General features: G+C 33.3%; 4 protein-coding genes across 13 annotated transcripts; 2 read left to right on the top strand and 2 right to left on the bottom strand.

The window, feature by feature from the left end:
* The first annotated feature begins 40 nt into the window (after positions 1-40).
* On the top strand, positions 41-10502 carry LOC100802665 (histidinol dehydrogenase, chloroplastic). Of its 4 annotated transcripts, none has more exons than XM_041018016.1 (13): positions 41-310; positions 396-468; positions 564-665; positions 1990-2091; positions 2213-2284; positions 2355-2417; positions 2556-2597; positions 2848-2907; positions 3014-3124; positions 3401-3571; positions 3997-4087; positions 4406-4697; positions 8271-10502. In XM_041018016.1, the coding sequence occupies exons 1-12, from the start codon at positions 165-167 to the stop codon at positions 4681-4683; spliced, it is 1311 nt and encodes a 436-aa protein (XP_040873950.1). In that variant the 5' UTR covers positions 41-164; the 3' UTR covers positions 4684-4697; positions 8271-10502. The 4 variants fall into 4 exon arrangements, with proteins under 4 accessions (XP_040873950.1, XP_006585004.1, XP_006585003.1 ...); XM_006584941.4 differs by having other exon boundaries at positions 8266-10502; XM_006584940.4 differs by lacking the exon at positions 8271-10502 and adding an exon at positions 4831-6374.
* Positions 6091-10668, bottom strand: LOC100814772 (probable protein phosphatase 2C 39). 6 transcript variants are annotated; one of them, XM_041018017.1, is made up of 9 exons: positions 10533-10668; positions 9662-9727; positions 9152-9205; positions 9031-9055; positions 8478-8566; positions 7746-7994; positions 7388-7661; positions 7150-7304; positions 6091-6424 (listed from the first exon to the last, which is right to left on the bottom strand). In XM_041018017.1, the coding sequence occupies exons 1-9, from the start codon at positions 10629-10631 to the stop codon at positions 6290-6292; spliced, it is 1146 nt and encodes a 381-aa protein (XP_040873951.1). In that variant the 5' UTR covers positions 10632-10668; the 3' UTR covers positions 6091-6289. The 6 variants fall into 6 exon arrangements, with proteins under 6 accessions (XP_040873951.1, XP_040873952.1, XP_006585005.1 ...); XM_041018018.1 differs by having other exon boundaries at positions 9152-9202; XM_006584942.4 differs by lacking the exon at positions 9031-9055 and having other exon boundaries at positions 8478-8648.
* A 1468-nt stretch (positions 10669-12136) lies between these two features.
* Positions 12137-16578, top strand: LOC100802133 (N-acetylglucosaminyl-phosphatidylinositol de-N-acetylase). 2 transcript variants are annotated; one of them, XM_006584939.4, is made up of 10 exons: positions 12137-12401; positions 12464-12524; positions 12669-12739; positions 13712-13776; positions 14139-14183; positions 14284-14364; positions 14462-14529; positions 15558-15606; positions 15804-15871; positions 16132-16578. In XM_006584939.4, exons 1-10 carry the CDS (start codon positions 12287-12289, stop codon positions 16196-16198), a joined length of 690 nt encoding a protein of 229 aa, XP_006585002.1. In that variant the 5' UTR covers positions 12137-12286; the 3' UTR covers positions 16199-16578. The 2 variants fall into 2 exon arrangements, with proteins under 2 accessions (XP_006585002.1, XP_006585001.1); XM_006584938.4 differs by having other exon boundaries at positions 12147-12401; positions 15711-15871.
* Positions 16579-18556: 1978 nt separating this feature from the next.
* On the bottom strand, positions 18557-19448 carry LOC100814242 (germin-like protein). Its single transcript, XM_003532596.4, has 2 exons — positions 19367-19448; positions 18557-19092 (listed from the first exon to the last, which is right to left on the bottom strand). Exons 1-2 carry the CDS (start codon positions 19446-19448, stop codon positions 18557-18559), a joined length of 618 nt encoding a protein of 205 aa, XP_003532644.4.
* Between the last annotated feature and the right edge of the window lie 691 nt (positions 19449-20139).

The following is a 20139-nucleotide window of genomic DNA, read 5'->3' as shown; positions in this document are numbered from 1 at the left end:
AAAAAATAGAAAGAGAGAGAAAAAGTAATTTTCTTAATTTTGTTTTCATTTTTTTTTTTTTACCTCATTTCACATCTCCAAACATTTTCAACCCCAAAGCGCACAAGAGGAGAATAAGAGTTTGCGTTGTGATTGATTGATCATTGTTCATTGATTGGGTTATTATGAAGTCATACAAATTGTCAGAGCTGAGTGATGCTGAGCTTCGCAGCCTCATCGCTCGCCCTCGCATTGATTTCTCTTCGGTTTTCGCTCTGGTCAACCCTATCGTTGACCACGTTCGCGAAAGAGGCGATGCTGCTGTCAAAGAGTGAGTTCGTGCTTCTTTATTCTCTACTTTCTTCATCGTTACTATACTCATTATTATCCTCTTGATTCTTTATGTACTTTTGTAGATACACATTGAGATTCGACAAAGCTGAATTGGATAACATCGTTGAACTTGTCTCCGACCTTCCTGATCCACAAGTGAGTTTCTTTATTATTTGTGCACATCATTAATCATTGTACTGTTATTTGTTGAAATTATTTATGTTAGTTAATTTTGGCTCTATCCATTGCAGCTCGATGCGCATGTTAAGGAAGCTTTTGATGTCGCCTACAACAATATATATGCCTTTCATGCTGCTCAGAAGACACCCGAGAGAAATGTTGAAAATATGAAAGTATGATAAGATCTTATTTTTAACGAATTTGTGTTTCATTCGGTAGAAAATTGAAAGATACAGTACCAATATATTATATGTGGATCAGTGATCATTGATGTGCTTTTGTGAAACATCTTGTTAAGTAGGTTCCTGCAGGAGTATCTAGGAAGTAGTGTCCTGTTTGGATAAACTTCTCCATAAGTATTTATAAGAAAAGAAAATAAGAAGGAAAAATGAAATAAGTTTCTTCCATAAGCTAAAATAAATTTATGCACAAGTTCAAAAATCCTTTTTTAGAGAAACTAGTCAACCTACCAATTAGCTTATGCATAAGTTAATTTTAGCTTATGTGCTTATAGAGAAGTTTATCCAAACAGGACCAGGAATACATTGTAGAATTTGTTTATTGTTTATTTTTTCTCTAGTGCTTGTGGTTGTATTTGCTTCCCTGTTCTTGATTAGTTTTTTTTTTTTATCAGCGAAAATATATATGTATATTAATCTGAGTACCAGAGGTACAAATGTTACAAATTAAGACATCAAACATATGGTTCCAGTATCAGACTTGATGTAGTCTTGATAGGAACCAATGTCTGGATACATAAATGAAACTGTTTTCTACTGCTGATCTACTGTGCTATCCTCAACTAATAAAGAAACCCTGATCTAAGATTACTCGACCAGTGATTATAGCTTGTGTCAAAATCCTTCTCAAAACTTCTAAGCCATGTCCAGAGTAAGAAAGATGCATCATCCATGACTTTGTTGCCGTTGAATGCTTCATTGGAGAATATTATTTTGTTCCTATGGTGCCATATGGACCATGTCAAAGCTAGCCACCAGCACCTCCATCTCTTGACCCTTATTCCATCAACCATTCCATTTATATGTTGTAGAAAATGCTGTTTTGGGTTTTGCGGAAGAGCACCCACAAGTTTCACCCAAGACATACATTCCCACCACATGGGAATGATTTTTCTGCAATGGAAAAATAAATGACCTGCGTCTTCCTCCGCGATGTTGCAGAAAGGGCATCGCCCATCAATTATCTCAACTTGGCATGTTTGCAGGTTTCTTTTTGTTGGTAGTCTATCTCTGAGTAATCTCCATGCAAAAGCTGTAATTTTACTTGGTACCTTTAATTTCCACAGTTCAACATAAGCTGCATCCATTGTCCCCTCTGATGTATTCCCCCTCATCATATGATATGCACTTTTGACCGAGTATTGGCCCCTCTTGATTAGTTTTGTCTATCTTTTCTATGTTAATATTTCATAAGTTATTTCATTTCTGCCTTCATGTTTGTGTTATGTGATTCTTTTGAGTTTTCCGAAAATGTCAGGGAGTCCAATGCAAGCGAGTTGCAAGAAGTATTAATTCTGTTGGTCTTTATGTTCCAGGGGGAACTGCTGTATTACCCTCAACAGCTCTGATGCTTTCAGTTGTAAGTTGAATTGATGTCTAACTAGTTTGTAGTATTGTTCTCCATCCTATAGTTGCATTGTGATTGTTGATAATCATCATCTTTTTGGATTTTGTTGATCTTTGATTGTTTTATATGCCAGCCTGCACAGATTGCTGGATGTAAAACTATTGTCCTTGCAACTCCTCCAGCTCAGGATGGTACTATATGCAAGGTACTCATCTATATTGTATGAAAATATTTGAGACCATAGCATCTTTTCTGACCAACGTTTTTTGCTGCAGGAGGTAGTGTATTGTGCAAAGAAGGGTGGGGTGACTCACATCCTTAGAGCTGGAGGAGCTCAGGTCTGAAGCATGATATTTTACCCTTGTTTTAACTGTTTATATAGTATGATATTAATATCCTTATGTTTAATTTAAATCTATGTTTGTGTATTTGTATTATTATGGTTATGATTAATATGACATTCTTTGATATTGTAGGCCATATCTGCCATGGCTTGGGGAACAGAAACTTGTCCCAAGGTGAATAGTTTTATTGGAATTTCTATTCAAATTATTGTTTGTAGCTATTAGATTGAGCTTTATTCCTGTAATTGGAATTTGTGACATTATGTCAAAATTTGCTGAAATTGAAGATTTAAAGGAGATATTAAATTTAGTATGTAATATACAACATAGTGACATAACATTATTTGAAATTTAGGTTAACATAAAATTTAAATACTTCATAGTTCTTAAATTTTTTGCATAATTTCTTGTAATACTTTTGTAGGTTGAGAAAATTTTTGGCCCAGGAAACCAATATGTCACAGCTGCAAAAATGATACTACAAGTGAGCTTTGAATCTCTCTCTATCTATTTTATACATTGTGTTTCACTCTTCAGATCTTATATTATAGTTTATCCCGCTTTACATTATTGTTGAAAATATTCTGCAGAACAGTGAAGCCATGGTTTCAATTGACATGCCAGCTGGTCCATCTGAAGTTTTAGTCATTGCCGACAAGCATGCGATTCCTCGTCATGTAGCTGCTGATTTGCTTTCCCAGGTTTACTAAGTTCTAAAGTTCTTCTATTTAGTATATGAATGAATACATTCATAGTGAGAATTGATAATCTTTCCTTTTCACTCTCTTAGAAAGGTATCTCATGCTCTATTATAGAAAGACAAACATATTATATATTGAATCAATATTATTGATTATAAATAGCAGCATGAATTTACTCTCAAACAAGATATATTTCACTATCTTTCCACCAACCTAAGAACTTTTTGGCCTTTTTATACCATGCTGATGCATCTGCAACTAATTTACGATTTTCAGGCTGAGCATGGTCCTGATAGTCAGGTTGTGCTTGTGATTTCTGGTGAAGGTGTGGATCTGAATGTTATAGAAGAGGAACTCAACAAGCAGTGCCAGAGTCTCCCAAGAGGAGAGTTTGCTGCTAAGGCCCTAAGCCACAGTTTTATTGTTTATGCACATGATATGCTTGAGGTCAGTACTGTTGTCCAAGTACATCTATGTATTTTGGGTCCCACTAAAAGCAGAGTGAAGAGCAAAGAGGAAAAGAAAACAATTTGTTCAGAAGCACTAACAGACTGTTAGGCCTCACTATGCCTGTATTTATACATGTGCAGCAGTAGTTGGTATACAATACAACCATATATGCTTAGTCCTGTTTCTTAACTGATGTACAACATTGCTATATGCATGTTGTTTTAAATGTCATCATCTCTTGATATGTCATAATTCATAATTTCATTTTCTTTGAATTTACAATTTTCACTTAAATCCTAATTTCTCTAGCTAGTCAGGTTTCAATTTGTCAACATCTTTTTTTTTATTATTATAATTGTCTAACATCTTTATTATGTCTTTGTTGGTGTTTTAGAACTATAATTTTTTTTTTCATGTTGCAGTCAATCAAGTTCTCAAACTTATATGCACCCGAACATCTAATTGTCAACACGAATGATGCAGAGAAGTGGGAGGGTTTTATTGAGAATGCAGGTATGGCTTTGTCATATCGTTAGTTGCTCTCTTTCTTATGATGAAGAGGGGGTTTGGAGATGCACCTTTGTTGCTAGTCATATGTATTATAACTGCAATCTCTTATATTGCTCAAAATTGAACTGGATGTAAAAAGTCAAAACTCCTTTCTTTTAAAAAAAAAATACTGTCGAGAACCAATTTAGATGTACTCGAAACACGGTATTAGGCACTTTTCTGCTTTCTCCTTGACCTTTACTTTCATTTGATAACCGCATTCTGTCACCACAGCCATAATTTCAGATGGTAGATTTACATGACCGTTTATTGCCTCTGCAGGTTCTGTATTTTTAGGGCCGTGGACACCAGAGAGCGTTGGTGATTATGCAAGTGGGACAAATCATGTTCTTCCCACTTATGGTTATGCAAGGATGTATGGTGGTGTTTCATTGGATTCTTTCTTGAAGTTCATAACTGTGCAATCTCTCACAGAAGAAGGCCTAAGAAAACTCGGGCCATATGTCGTTACCATGGCAGAAGTTGAAGGTCTTGATGCCCACAAGCTAGCAGTTACCCTAAGGCTTGAGGACATAGAAGTCAGGCAGGTATCAACATGACATGATAATCTACGGTAAGCTTACTATCATTTGATCGATTACTTGACTTATGTAAAATTAGTACCTAAGCAACTGCTATTTTTAAGTCATGTAACTATAAAGGGTATTGAAATTTTAAATTTTGATGAAAATTTGGTTTTTTTATAGAGTCAACGTTAATCATTGTTGAGTTTTTCGAAGATCGTAAGGGAGAAAGTGGTCAGTGCAAAGCAAAGAGCTTTGATACCATATTTGAGATCTAGAGTTCAGAGAAACTAGAAAGAAAGTGAGATAAAATTGAGAAAAATGTATTTCTATATTGAATCAGTTACAATTGTTGAGTTACTCATATTTACTGTTGAGCTCGACTCATAAGTACAGTTATAACTGAATTAGAGAGACCAACAGTCACTGTAGCTCAACTGTCGATAACTACTACTAAATAATAGAAATGGTCCCCGAGTAAATTACTATTCTCATGTTACATAATTGGGTAAAATTTTGGTGTTGTAAGATATTGAATTTTACTATTAGCTAGGGGCTTAAGCTATAAAGTAATGATTTTATGATAACCGTTTTCGAGATTGTGATTTTGAAAAAGAAGCTAAAACAGTTACTTCTTTTGAAGATCCATGTGTGTGTGTTTTATTATTATTTTTTTAAAACTTCATTTTTTATAAAATACGTTTTTAATTAAAAAAGTTTTTCTTCAGGTCATCTTCAATCTAATGTGCGCGTTTTATGAGACCCCTTTTTTTTTTAAAAGAATACTAGTTGAAATTCTCCAAGAAAAAATATTTTAGATGGTAGAGTTCTTCCAAGTATTTTAGATGACTACCTGAAGAACTTCAATGCTCAATGTAAGAACCATTTTTTCTTTTAAAGTGAAATAAAGAGTGTCATGTGCTATTAGATGTCCTTTAATTAATAAATATATTATAAATTCTTTAAAAATTTTAAAAATAGTATTAAATAATTGCTTAGCGTAAAATTTGGAGGCATTGCCTCAAGCTGCATTGCATGTGTCTACTTCAAGAGTGCTTACGACTAAAATATCAAATAACGGCTTAAGTTTTGTTAGTTGATCCTTTACACAACTTGAAACTTGTGGCTGCACATGAAATCATTGTAGCATGGTTTTTTTGTGAGGGGTGAATGGGCTATGGTTGAAGAAAATTTGGCAAGTGTAAGTAGGTGTTTAGATCCGTGTCGTGGAAATGTGAAGCAACTTTTTCATGCTTCTGCCTATGTCCCATACTAGACGTGGAGAGAGAAGATCTTGATCCACGTTTCTCAATTTTTTTGAAAACACGGCTTGGATCCACGTTCAAGCAACAAAATTACGTCAAAATGGTAAAATGACACAAAAGCTACATTTACTTGCTTCTATATGGACATCATGTGAATCTCATTCAAACGCGCACTAAGTTGTAGCAGATTACTTAACATTATGTAAAGATTGACTAAATAAAGAAACATATAGCAGTAGCTAGTTAAACTGCCGTACATGACTCTCAGGAGACTTTAAAGAGACATTTCCTCGAGTTAAAGGAATTTAAAATATTTTACAGCAGAGCAGACAAAGGAAACTATGTATAACATGCAGGAGCATTGTGGAGGACTTAAGCTAGAATATAATAACTATGCATGAAATATCATCATAGCTTCCCTGAGATTTAGCTTCTTTGACTAACTTCTTGGATGCTTTTTGCGCATCATCCTCATCCCTGATACAGTCACAAGCCTCCTGATTTGTCATCACCTGTGATGGAGGAGTCAATACAATAACAATACTGTTTCTTAAAATCTAGGTTCTTACATTTGCCATTATTGCATACCAAGTGCTTAATTACATGAGTTAATATATTGGTATGTTATTACATGAGTTAATATATTGGTATGTCATTTTGTTCTAGATTGAAAGAAAATAAAACTCACGTATAAAAAAAGAAAATAACCTTCTCCACGTAAAAGAAAGTCTAAAAAATAAAGACGAAATTAAGAATTTATTATCTAATCATTTATGAAATGATTTTAGTCACTTATTTCTCGTGTGTGATTCAAGGGTAAAGCCAGAACAAAGGGTAATTTCCTATTTTCTTTTTAGACAATGTTTCTATAGTTAACAAGAAAATGCAAATTCTAGAGTTTGTTTTGGTATATTGAGCACATATGCGTATTGTATATTTTAGTATAATTAAAATATAGATCAAGTTTATACTTTCAATATAATTAACATATAGTTGCTTAGTAAATATCACTCAAAACTGTTCCAAGTCATTCTGCAATAGGTTAGCAATTGATTACAAAATTGAAATTATTCCTCTTCCTTTCAAAATTTCTTACCATTTACATTTATGGCTTTGCATTGCATCTCCTGTATCTTTCTTTAAAATTTAAAATTCGTGGAACCTAGATTTGTTCATGCTCTACTTCAGCCAAATTGTCCTCATCATCAATTATAAGATACATTCAATATCCTCGTACCTTCCATAGGCCATCACTTGCCAAAATGATGAATTCAGTGTCTTCATCAATCTTCCGAATCGTCACATCTGGTTCTGCCGTAATGTGCTCCTTCAGTTTTCCATCTCCAAATGCTCGTGTCATTTCTAATTGGCCATCCACTCTGGGAACATTCCCTAATTAAATCATATATTTTTGGCAATTCAGTACTTAAGCCTCATTAATGACCCACTTTCAACCAATTTTAGTTACTCATTACCTGGCTTCTTAGACACAAAACCTCCTCTACTCTCAATAAGATCTTTTTCCTTCTCTGGTTCATGATCCACAGTAAGTGGTTTTGCTCGACCATTTTTGCACGATATTGCTCGAGAATCACCAATGTTGGCTACCAGTAGCTTTACTCCATTAATTAGTATTGCTGCAACAGCTGTTGATCCTCCACGTGAATCAGCTATGTTTTCTAAAATCTCATCATCCGTGGCTTTACATGCTTTCTTAACAGCATGCACTGGATTTTCCCAGAATTCAGGCTATCCATGCATGATTAAGATATCAAATATTAGTGAGAATAATAATAGTGTAGACTGAAATAAAACAGTCACTAAAGGATATACCTCACTCAGTATATTTTCGAACAGATGACTTTGCAAGTATTTTGCAACTTCATGACCGGAGTGACCATCAAATATTGCATACAACCCTAAGTCATAACCGTCGAGATTCCTGTGTTGAGCAAAAATATGGTCTTCCATTCCATGATTCATCTGTCCTTGGATCAAGTGATATCCATGGATGAAATGTCGTGTAGAAGGCTTATTCTTTTCATTTGCATCTTTTGTGACCAAACCTTTGTGGTGTTGCTCCTGTGTTTAGCAAAAGTTACCTTGTGAGCTTTCCTTTGTTAGATGATCATTTGATTTTGGTTAGGACATGCATGGAAATGAAGTTCTGTAGAGAATGAAAAGCTAAAATGTTTAATCAAGAAAGAAGTGTCAAGCTGTAAAGCTATTTCTCATAATCGTAGACTAAGAATCATGTGGATAATCTATTTTAACTTATTGCACTTAAAGGCAATGCTAAAATCTATATTTGATTGTATAAGGGCAAGAGGCAAATAGCTTGTTTATGTAACAGAACAGCAGCTGGAAGGAATGATAGACTAAGAATCACGGTAGAAATCCGGTGTGATACAAACTTCTGGACATATGATTACTGAACAATTGAAAGATACACTGGTAAGATTACATTGATGTTCTTTAGAAACATTGACAGATGAGAAAATGTACATGAATGAATTAGTAAGAATGCATATCATGACAAGATTTCCTTAGAGAAAGATAGTATACCTCTGTAGCAGTTGGACCATCACCCTCTGGTAAGTACTCTGCTTCCTCTTGATGGTCATCCACTACATCATCATCATCTCTTGCTTTTTCTGCATCCGTGTTGTCACCAACATCATTCTTATCCTCATTCTCATTATAATTGTCTTCTGTAGTAAAATTATCCTCTAGCTGCTGTTAAATGCAAAGTAAAATTTTGCTGGCTATGATAACGAGGAAGGTACACTACCAAGGAAATTAATCAATCTCATTACTACGGTTATTAGGATACTCCAAATAATTTTAGCTCAAAGAGAAACTTAATTGAAATCAACTAAATGAGTAATGGACAGGTAGGAGATAAATACAAGTGACAAAATATGGGATAATTTCTGAAAATGTAGTAGAAGCTTTTGAAAGAATGTCTGATGATGGGAGAAGACATAAAATGCTTTATTTCTTTGACTCTAACTTGAACAATTTCTGTAAGTAACTTTAATGAACATGTCGCATATTCTGATTCAGATTTCATGATGAAGGGAAGAACTCTTGCGACTCCATTGTTGTAGTTACGTACCTTGTAACATCAGCACTATCTTCCACTGTATATGCACACACATAACTTCCCCAGCATAGTACTTCTATTATATTGCAAATTTGCAATGATAATGCATAGAACAAGAATGAAAGAGAATAACCTTTCTTTCAACTTCAAGAGAATCCTCATAGCTTCCCCTTCTTGATATCCTCTTCTAATATAAAGGGAAGTATATTAGAACATCATTCCATATAAGCTCATAATATTTATATCAGTAGAGAGAGGATAGAAAACCACAACCACTGTCACGTGTTAATTTACTGCTCGATCATACTAATTTTTAGAATGTCTTATCTATTTATTCATGTTCTTTCACGATTCTGATAAAAGCAGAAGTATAGTAAAAGCAATGTTGCTAAATGAAAATGAACTTAAATACAATCCGGTTCTTAGACGTGACAGTTTTCTTCAGCCAGTAAAATAAATTCAAGTAGATGAATTCAATTGCCATGGTTCCTTTTGTGAGCAAGCCTATGGCTATGTTTGGATGGAAGAGTTTGGAAAGCAATGTATGGAGGAGCAATTTTCCGTTTTGAGGACATATTATTCTGCTTGAAGCTCATCTATCCAATCAAACCGTATAGGACACATAAAAGTTGCATGCATATACCTTGAATGCAGAAGGATGTCCACCACTAATCAAGCTAGACTTTCTTTTATGCAAGTTAGAATTGGCCTGCTCAGGAGAAAACAAAATTACATATCAAGCGCGAAATACTTATAGAATGAAAGACAAGATGTAAACATCATATTCAATTATGATTCTGTACAAAGTCATTACTTGAATTTCTTTACATAATTTTTTGGTTGGAAACAGATGGAAGAGAGGAAAGACGACATTCTTGTTGAAAAATAACTTTTCAAATATTTTGAATGGATAAAACTAAAATCCCTTCCTTCTCTTCCATTTTTTGTAGTAAATTATCCTTAATTAACAAATAATTAAATTTAATAGTTTAATAATTATTTATAGATTATACTCTTTCAAGTTAATGGAAGTGTTTCTTCTCTTCTTTCTTTCCTTCCATTAAAATCTGTTCCCTTCTTCGTTCCCCCTTCGTTGCATCTAATAGCGAGTTTAGTTTTGCTTTCAAGCAACATTAGATGTGGTTTCTCAAGTCAACACAGAGGCTACAACTTGTTTTGGACAATTATGATGTGGTTTCCTGGCTTATGAACATGTTTCCAAACACACATGGAGCACTTTCCTGTCTTATAAACGTGTTTCCAAACTAACGTTGATATAAAAAAAAAAAGAAAAACACAATAAAGTGTTGTACGTTGCTTGGAAATCTCCAAATTTTCACTTTCATGTAATCTTCTAGTTTTTAGACAGCATATAATGTGCAGTTCACTTAATACATAAGATAAGCAACCATGTAGGCATATACACATGCATACGTTCTACTTTTCCAATAAAATGATAACAAACATTGATGGGGTGTGTCACACTTCTTCTTGCATGAAAGCAGCGTACGTACCTTCATCATATTTGTTTCATGCATGGCTTTGTCTTGGTTGAGTTCAGAAGCTGAGGACAAACAAAGAGTGTTGAAACTTTGAGAAAGAAATGGAAGCATGGTGAACTATAAAACGTAGATGATACTGGTATTTGTTTAGTATGCACCATGTGCTAGTGTCGGGTATCGAAGGAATTAGAAATCCTTGCTGGAAAGGGAATGACACGTGGTTAAAGAATGCATGGGTCAGTGTCCTTCACCGCTTGTGTTTGATTAATCACTGCAATGCATTTCATTGTGAGCTACTACTTCTCGAGAAGGAACCAGATTACAATACTCTATGGCCAATAATTTTTTCTGAAAAATAATACGTGACCAAAAGAAGAATAAGCTTATTTTATCATTCAAATGATAGTAAAATTTTATAATATTTATATTTTCGGATGTGGGAGGACATACAAATTAATTATAAGTTGTAAAGTTTTATATTCTTGATTTTTTTTCACCAAAAAATGAGAAGATTTAGGCTCGGTGTCTCAAGGGATTAGTCTCATAATTATTTCCGAATGACCAATTCATAATGTTGAAATGTATTTCTTTTTCTTATTTTCGGAATGATGAATTCAAAAAATAAAATAATATTACAAAAAGGATGGAGGAAATAACTTGGAAGTGCGGGATTTTCTTCCTGCAACTCCGCAAATCTCATATACATTATTCAATTTTTCTTTAATTTCAACATTGTTCTTAGGAATAGTTTATATGAATTGACAATCCATGTGGATCTTAAATAAAAATCATAGATTTAATACAAATTTATTTATAATAGTTACAAAATTTATTATGTAAACTTATATGTATATTAAATATATATTAGAAATTCTAATATTATATATAACGACATGAATTATTTTTTAACATAATTAATCTATTAGCTCAATTGATTAAAGTGTTGGGCTAATAACGCGAAAATCACAGGTCTGAGTCCTCCGTATGGATCATACGGATTAACAATCCATATGGGCATTACATATTGACAATCCGAATAGGCTATGCCTAAAGGTATTTTTGGTTTTCTTCTCTCACTGCTGGGTGTATAAAGAAATTTTCTGGGTGCGGAAAGAAAAATTCCCATAATTATGGACCGATTATTGCAGGTCCATAACGCAACACTTATTGCATCCAAGTGTCGTTTTCATGATTCATTGTATTTTTTTTTTCAAGTGTTGTTTGAAATAATGCTATGTTTTTTAAGAATAAATAAAAGCTATAATTGTTGCTTAAGTTTCTTTCGGACTTCCATATGTTTTGCAAGTATTTTAAAATGGTTTTTTACTTAGTGAAAAGTTTGTTTGGTTACATTAGTAATTAGTAATATTTGATAAATAAAATGTTTTATGAAATACTATTTCAACTAGTGTTTTAGTCTAATAACAATGTTCATGAGCATATACATAAGACTTTATTAAAAGAGATAAAACTCAATTTGGTGATTTTTATGTTTAAAAAGTTAGTCTGATGACTTCTAATAATAGACATGTGAATCTATAATGCAACACTTACTCATTTAGAAAAAAAATAACTTCTATTTTTAAAAAAATTATTGAATTTACCTTTCATCCCTTTTCTTACACAACTAGGTTTTATGATTCATTTGCTGGTACCATTATTTATATTATTTTAATAAATTTGAGCGAAGAGAATGCGTTGATGATACGATAGCTTTTGTCTGCATTCTGGATTCTGAGGGCTGAGGGCTTGAATCTTGTTGATCGATGGCCTTCATTCTCATAATTGCTTCTCTTGTTCTATTTCTGTGGATCGTTTCTCTTTGCAAAGTTCTCCTTCTCCCCCGCATCCCTTTCGCCAAACATTTTACGAATAACAATGGTAATGCCTCCTCTTTCTTCCTTTCGCTCCAATTTTTCTTCTTATTTCCCTCGTTTTTTCAGGCAGAGCATTTCGGAAGAGAAATGTCTTGTTGGTTATTGCTCATCCCGATGACGAATCCATGTAAGTTCCCAACCACAATTTTCTTATTTCCAATGTTAATTCCTTCGATTTGGATCCTTCTCCAAAAACGCTGCGTTTCGTCAAATTTCATATTTCCCGCATTATGATTTCACACCATCTTCAAGTTTTGTTTCATTTCTGCAGGTTCTTTACTCCAACTATAAATTTTCTGACTTCAAAGGGGCATAATGTTCAAATACTTTGCTTATCTATAGGTGAATAACTTTGCACAATCTGTTTTTGTCTTGTAAATTATACAAGTTTTGGTGTATTTATGTTTATGTTGATCTTTTCAGCTTTTTGTATGTTAGTTTAGTCTCTTTTTTTTTATTAATTTTAATTGTAGTTTTCTTTATTCCCATTCTGTAGTTGAATTTTCTTTAAGTTGACATCTTTCTAAATTAACCAAGTTCAGTTACTGTCTTGATTTTTTTTTTTAATTTTGAGCTATTTTTAATAATGGTAATGTCGCCACTTCATATATATTCACACATTGGCAATTTAAAATAGATAATATGTAAAAAAAGTTCGATATTATTGCTCAGATGATAGTAGACTTAATGTTATAATCAAACTATTAGCTTGAGCTACACAACTCAGGTTATTTCTTGCTATCAGCTTTCACTGTTTACATTTAATAGAAATTTTCTTTTTCTTTTCTATATTTCTAGCAGAGTAGAGGGATCACTTTGGGGAATGGGTGAGAAGGAGACTAAGGAAGATTCTGTGAATGAACGGGAGAATAAGACAGAATGACTGAGAATTAGTAAGGAGGGGGGGGGGGGGGGGATCGAAAAGATTGTGAAGAGTCTGTAATGGGGAGGCTGGTATTGAGAATTGAGAGAAAATTACGAGGGTTGGATGGGGGGAGTTTCCTGGTGTCTGGGACCCCATTGTCATTCTGTTTCTATTTTCTTTTCCATCTCTGTATTCCTTGTTTCTCATAAATTCAGAGGATTACCTTTCAATTCCTTATGAGCAATTCTCCATTTTGCATTATTATTATATACATATTACAGTCCTTAATGATCTTTCATTGGAAGATTTATTTTTAATTTTACAGATTTAGGGCAAGAAATTCTATCTTAGAATGTTAGCTATGAAATTTTCAATGTCACAAAACCAAAGCTTCGAAGTTTATGTTTCAGTCCTTTGGATAATTTTTAATTTTTATTATTTTTCTGTAGGTGATGCAGATGGCAAAGGAAATATCAGAAAACAAGAGCTTTTTCAGGCTTGTGTAGCCCTCAAGGTGATTTACAAAATGGCATAAAATAGTTGTGGTTTCAAACATAATAGCAGAGCTTCTCTATACATATTAAACATTGCTCCTGTCAGGGAACTGTTTTATTTTTTATTTTTCCTTGGATCACTTAGTGGTCATAGCTTTCCAATCTTAGAACATAAGTTTCTAGGGAAATCTAGGTAGACTTTCCTTGATAGTGTTCTAAACATAAGTTAAAAATGACAGTATCTGGCTAAAATTTAATAGGGGTATTGTGTTTTTTTATTTTTTTATTTTTAACCTATCCCTCCCTCCTTTCACCCTTTACCACCAAGCCAAACTTATATTTCTGGGTATTGCTTGTTTGACATTGAAAATTGTGTACGCAGGTTCCGATGCAACAAGTGAAGATTGTCAACCATCCTGATCTGCAGGTTTTGATCCAATAGGTCTCTGGAAGTTATAATATTTACTATTCTGAATCTTACTGTTAGTTCCTTATATTGCGGTTGTTTAACTTTTTATCATACCTAGGATGGTTTTGGTAAAGTTTGGAACCATAGCTTATTGGCAAAGATTATTGAGGAAGAAATAACCAGTCGTTGCATTGATATGGTAAGACTGTGCTGCCTTAGGCATGTTTCGGCAGACCAGTACTTCCTGTGTAAATTATCTCTCTTGATGCTCCTTTTTCTTATCCCTTTTTCCCCAGATTATTACCTTTGACAGCTATGGTGTCTCAGGTCATTGTAATCATCGTGATGTGCATTATGGAGTATGGTAAGTTGAACATTAGTATTGATCAATATCAAAGAACTATAGCGGAAAAATCTGGGGATATAGTAGCATGATTGGATGGACTTAGTTCAAGGAAGAAAATTGTTTGTTTTCTAAATGCTCTCAAAAAGCTAACAAAAACAAGTGTTATTTATTCAAAATAAGTTGTACAAAAATTGCACTAACATTTGCACTTTTTGAGAATTATTTCAGACAATATAATTTTAAAATTGAAATAACAATAAATGAGTCATATCGGCACACATTGTATACTCTAAGCTCATTGTCCCCCACCCTTACTATGCTATAACAAATAACAATTGCAATTTTCAGCTGTGGTGCTATTTTGTTCTTGTTACTGTTAGGAGCAGCTTAGTTTGTTTGCTTAAAAACACTTCAATACTCAAATAACCTTGAACAAATTTTCTAATACATGTCAATATCCTTTTTTAAATACTGAAATTGTTTTAAAAGCTCCTGCAAGCTACTGTGCAGTGGTGTTTAGATTATTAATCTCGTTAAAATTGATATTGATATTTGATCATGCATGCTTCTTATAGAAATTGTTTAAATTCCATGAGTAATTTCTTTGTTTATTGTGTCTATTGTCTCATAATTGGTCCCAAGTCCAGATAAAGGAGAGGGGTTGTGTTAGGCTGTTGACAATCCATGCAAAACTTGCCAATATCTCAAACATGGATCACTTACAACAGATTGTGTCCCTGAGAATGATTTTTAACTGTGCCCAATGGCATCATCGATCCATATAGTCAACCTCACCAAGTGGAATAAGACTTTTGTTGTAGTATTTTGCTTTGCTGATTGTTAGAATTTTCCTTGTGGATTCTTTAACAGCTCTCTTTGTCCTCATATATGTGATCTCTAGTACAGTATCCAAGAAAACCAAAGATTATGGGACTTAAGTGCATGAGGATATAGGACATTATCCATGATTTGTTAGAACTGCATTATTTTCTCTCATTCTTATGCTACTGTCTCTTACATTGAAATTTTTTCCATGTTGTAAACAGCAAGCTACTGCATGATATTTTACAAAGGGATATTGAAGTTTGGGAGCTTGTATGTATTTTCTTTGTTTTATTTTCTCATCTTATTTGACCAATTATTTTATTATAACTCATACCAATTGCCTTATTCTCCTGGGATATCTTCATTATTCTTAGGTTAGCACCAATATTTTGCGCAAATATAGTGGTCCTGTTGATATCTGGTTGTCCATATTTTTGACCATGCTGCACACAAATGGAACAATGCAGTGCTTGGTAAATGAACATTCCCGTAGGAGCGGTATTGCAATGGCCCAACATTCAAGCCAGTGGGTGTGGTACGCATGCTTTACCTTACTTTTATTATAAAAACTATAGACTAAATGTCTTTCCTTGAAATTTTGCAAATGTTTAGTTTGGATTCTATTTCTTTTAATGTTTTTCCTTCCTTTAATCTTTGCCCTCCTTGTGTCAATATTGCAATCTATCACACATGACATCTATGTTATATATATTTAGAAACTTCGACTGAAATTATCTCAAAGAAGCATTGCTCAACAGCACATCTTTTTATCTCCATCTTAATTCTTTTTTGCAGGTTCCGCAAGCTTTTTGTAACCTTGTCCAGTTATACCTATATGAACACTCTTAGAAAGGTAAAGTAAAGATGCAATGCTGAAGGAGTTGTGTTGCTTGTGAGATCAGCTTTCATTTTTTTGCAAACCTGCTCCTGCTCTGTATCTATAATCTTTCTTCCGGGTTCAAGCTAAATACATTATGTGGATTGTACTCTGCGGCTCAAGCAGCCTTTCACTTTCTCATGACATGATTGAACGGAATCACTGCTAATTTTCTTCCAAATATCCTAGGTGCATATCAGTGGTCTGGTCTAAGTTTATCAGATTTTGTTTACTGAGTTTTCAATTTATTGTATTGATAAAGTAGCACAATAATATTCTTTACTACCGATGTATTAGCAAATAGCCATGAATCCTTCGTGACTTTTTCGATCAATCTTGAATCACCGACGGGCTAAAACTTGTAATTAATTGTCCTGTAATTATATTATATTTGGCCAACTTATTTTTTTTATCGGTAGGAATCAAACTCAGATAATTTGGATTTACACTCAATTGTCAAATACTTGTATGTGTCTTGGTTAAGTAAATTCAAATTAAGTAAGCTATAAAGCATGATGATTTTACTTGAAGTAACATTTGATCTTATAGTTTATAACTTGTTATTTTTTTTTCATTAATATTAATATTTTAATAAATTCTTTATTTATTTCTTCTTTTAATATTACATTATCTTTTTAATGTAAATATTTTTTAACAGAAATTATAAGAGTTCAAAAATACTAAAAAAAACTTAAAAAATACACTGTCTACATCAATAGAAAACGGAGATTAACAATAAAAATTAGTCACTTAAATATATCTCAGTATTTATAAGGATTAATCTTTAGCTTTGGTACGAGAAATGCCACAGGTTCACAAAAAAGGGATCCAAACAGCTTTTTGTTTGTTATATAAATTAAAGTTTGAAATTTACATCTCTTTCACACCCAAGAGTGTTCTAAACAGAATTTGTTCAACAGCAGTAAAGAACTAAATAATCTTCAATAAAAAATAATTGGAGTATGCTAATTTAATCAAAGAGTTTGAGTATTCTAATGTTTTATAAAAAAAAAAAAATTTGACATCACTGCACCAGAAGGTAGACAACTTGGTTTAGAACAGTCAATGACCCAAAAAAAAAAGGACTCAAAAAGTGACCCATCTATCTTTTCCGCTTCCTTTGCCTCAAATCAGGAAATTTAAGGACAGGAAGTGTGACACACCAATTGTATTTCTGGTGTGGGAAATTTTGTGAGCAAGATACTCCTAGACTTCTCTTACAAATATAAGTAGTTAATTTGTTAACGTTAAAATTAAATTATTTGAATATTATTTGAATTTGATTTTTGGTGGAAATAATTTTTTGTAATGTTTTATTTATTTTTTGATCGAATTCTAAATTAACCAAAGCCTCGTTTTAGGATGAAACGGAGGATTAAGATAAAAAATACTTATGCTTACATTTGTTATATCTATGTTGTAAGTTTGGAACTCAGAGAAAAGCATAAGCACCAAGACGACAAATGAGAAGACTAAGCTTTTCAGGGGGCATCCTTTATTCCTTTAGACTTTTTTTATTCAGAAACAGCAAACATGTTGAAAATTTATGTCACAGAATCTCGGAGATTTTGTGGACCTTAGCCGAGAAAACATCAAAGGAATGCTGATCTTTGGACTTTATAAGATGATTGATGTATGAGAATATGCAGGAAAGCTTCCTCTTTTCTGACTCATCCTGTAAACATAAACAATAGATCATGGATATAATATTTTAATTGGAAAAACAAAAATCAGAACTTGCAGAGTATTTGACAAATAAAGGATTTAGTACTGAAATAATCAACTTCTCAACAAACACATATAGAAAAAAAAATAAAGAAATAGAATGAATCAAACTTCTTTTATAAGTTAAAAATCAACTTGTTCACTTTAATTTATTTTTTTTAAAAAAAACTCTCATTTTCTCTTTTGAAGTAGATACTTGATTTTACTTTATGGAAGAAATTAGTTTCATTTTTGCCTTCTTATTTTATCTGAGAAATGAATGAGAAATCTGTGTAATTTTTTAATTGACGTGACAAGTTATACTTAGTAGGACAAGAATTGAGACAAATAAATGCGACGGTGATTTCAGTCCAAAAAAAAACCTTAAAACAAGTTAATTCAAGCAGACACCACTTAATTTAGTCACACAGAATAAATCAAAAGAAATGTAAAAATGAAATAAAAGTTGATTGTAGAACATAATAATACATCAGGGAAATACAGCCAACATATTGAAGAACAAACAATTTTTGTACAAAAAAGAAATTAAAATAATACAAACCACAACAACTATAGATCAAATGCAGCAATTCAAAGAAAGAATTAAACAAACAAACTCAACATGTTCTATATAACATCCTAGAACTTGGACTTTAAATCAGCAACAACATCTTTGTCCACTTGAAAAGCCTTGGCAAGAACATCACTAGCAATGTCTGGCGTGGCCCCGAACACAGCATTAGCAATAGTGATAACCCCCGGGTTTTGGCTGCTGAGAGCTGCAATGGCAACAGCATTGCCATAACCCACATTTCTCTGGTAGTGCACAAGTCCCACAGGGAAGACAAACACATCACCCTTTTGCAGCACTTTGGTGACATGGCGGTTTCCGGGGTTTGATGTCACGAAACCAACTTCAAGAGTGCCTTCGATCACGGTGAGGATTTCGGTGGCACGAGGGTGAGTGTGAGGAGGGTTTGTGCCCCACGGTGCAAAGTCAATGCGGGCAAGTGAAATTCCTAAAGTGTTTAGTCCTGGTAGCTGTGAAACTGTAACTGGAGCCACCTTGGATCCTACTGGGTTTGATGTGTTTCCTTCTAGGTGAAGTCCTCTGAAGAAGAAGTCATTGGCCTTTACTAGTGTAGGGTCCTTGCAAGCCAATCCATTTACTAGCACTGTTAAAGTTGAATATGACACAAACAAATTGTACAAGTTAGAATTACAAACTTGATTAATACTTATGATATCTGCAGCAATATATTTCTTAAAACATATACCCTTTATTAAATATATGGAATAATTCATGTGAAATTCACTGATCATAACTAGCTTGGTCCATTTATTATTCAGTAAATTTTATATATAAAAAAAAGGTGTGTTAAGTTAATAATGTATTACGAACTTTGAAATCTAATACGAAAGTGTTTGATGCATATCACGTACACTTACCTTGACTTTTGGGGTCTGCCACACAGAAATCCTGAAGTGGACTGTGATCAGCTGCCAAGGCTAGAGTGAAGGTGAGAGCCATGAGGCAAAAGAAGTGTGCACGAGTGACCATATTAATGATTTTAGGGGTGTTGTCTAATAGACTACCGTTGATGTTTTGTTTCTGAATTCTGATGCTGCTGTTCAAGAATGGGGATTGTTTGCCACCTTTATATATAGGGGGAACATCCATAATTAAGTGGAAGAAAATCATTTTTGCCGCTGAAAAGAGGCTTGAAATAGTCATTTTGATGGTTTTCATTTTTATTATTTTTTGTTGATGCAAATACTGCAGCTTATAAATGTATGTACCTGGCGGCTGCCTATGGTCCTGATATTTTATACACTTGCATGTATCGATCAATATATATTACTAGCATCAACTGGAACCTGACATATGGAATTCATCCTAGCTAGCTATATATTATCAATCCTAGGAGTATGCACACTTTTAATTTATGTAGAGGGCCGGGTTTCATTTTAATATATGATAATCAAAATCAATTAATCATAAGGTAATAATGAATGGCATTATGGCAGTGCTCCCGTATACCAAAATACTTTAACATCTATTAGGAATTCAGGATTTAGATCAATGTCAAATCAGACTATATATCATATAGATAATTTATAAACATTATAATCTCTTAATCCAACAAAGCATCTTTTAAGTATATTACTTACAAATCATGACTAAAAATAATTTATAATCATTCTTTCCTTAACCCACTTAA

This window comes from Glycine max, chromosome 8, assembly GCF_000004515.6.
Source record: "Glycine max cultivar Williams 82 chromosome 8, Glycine_max_v4.0, whole genome shotgun sequence".
Taxonomy (NCBI): Eukaryota; Viridiplantae; Streptophyta; class Magnoliopsida; order Fabales; family Fabaceae; genus Glycine; species Glycine max.
Note: the sequence above shows the minus strand (reverse complement) of the source record. Positions and strands in the feature narration are given on the sequence as shown.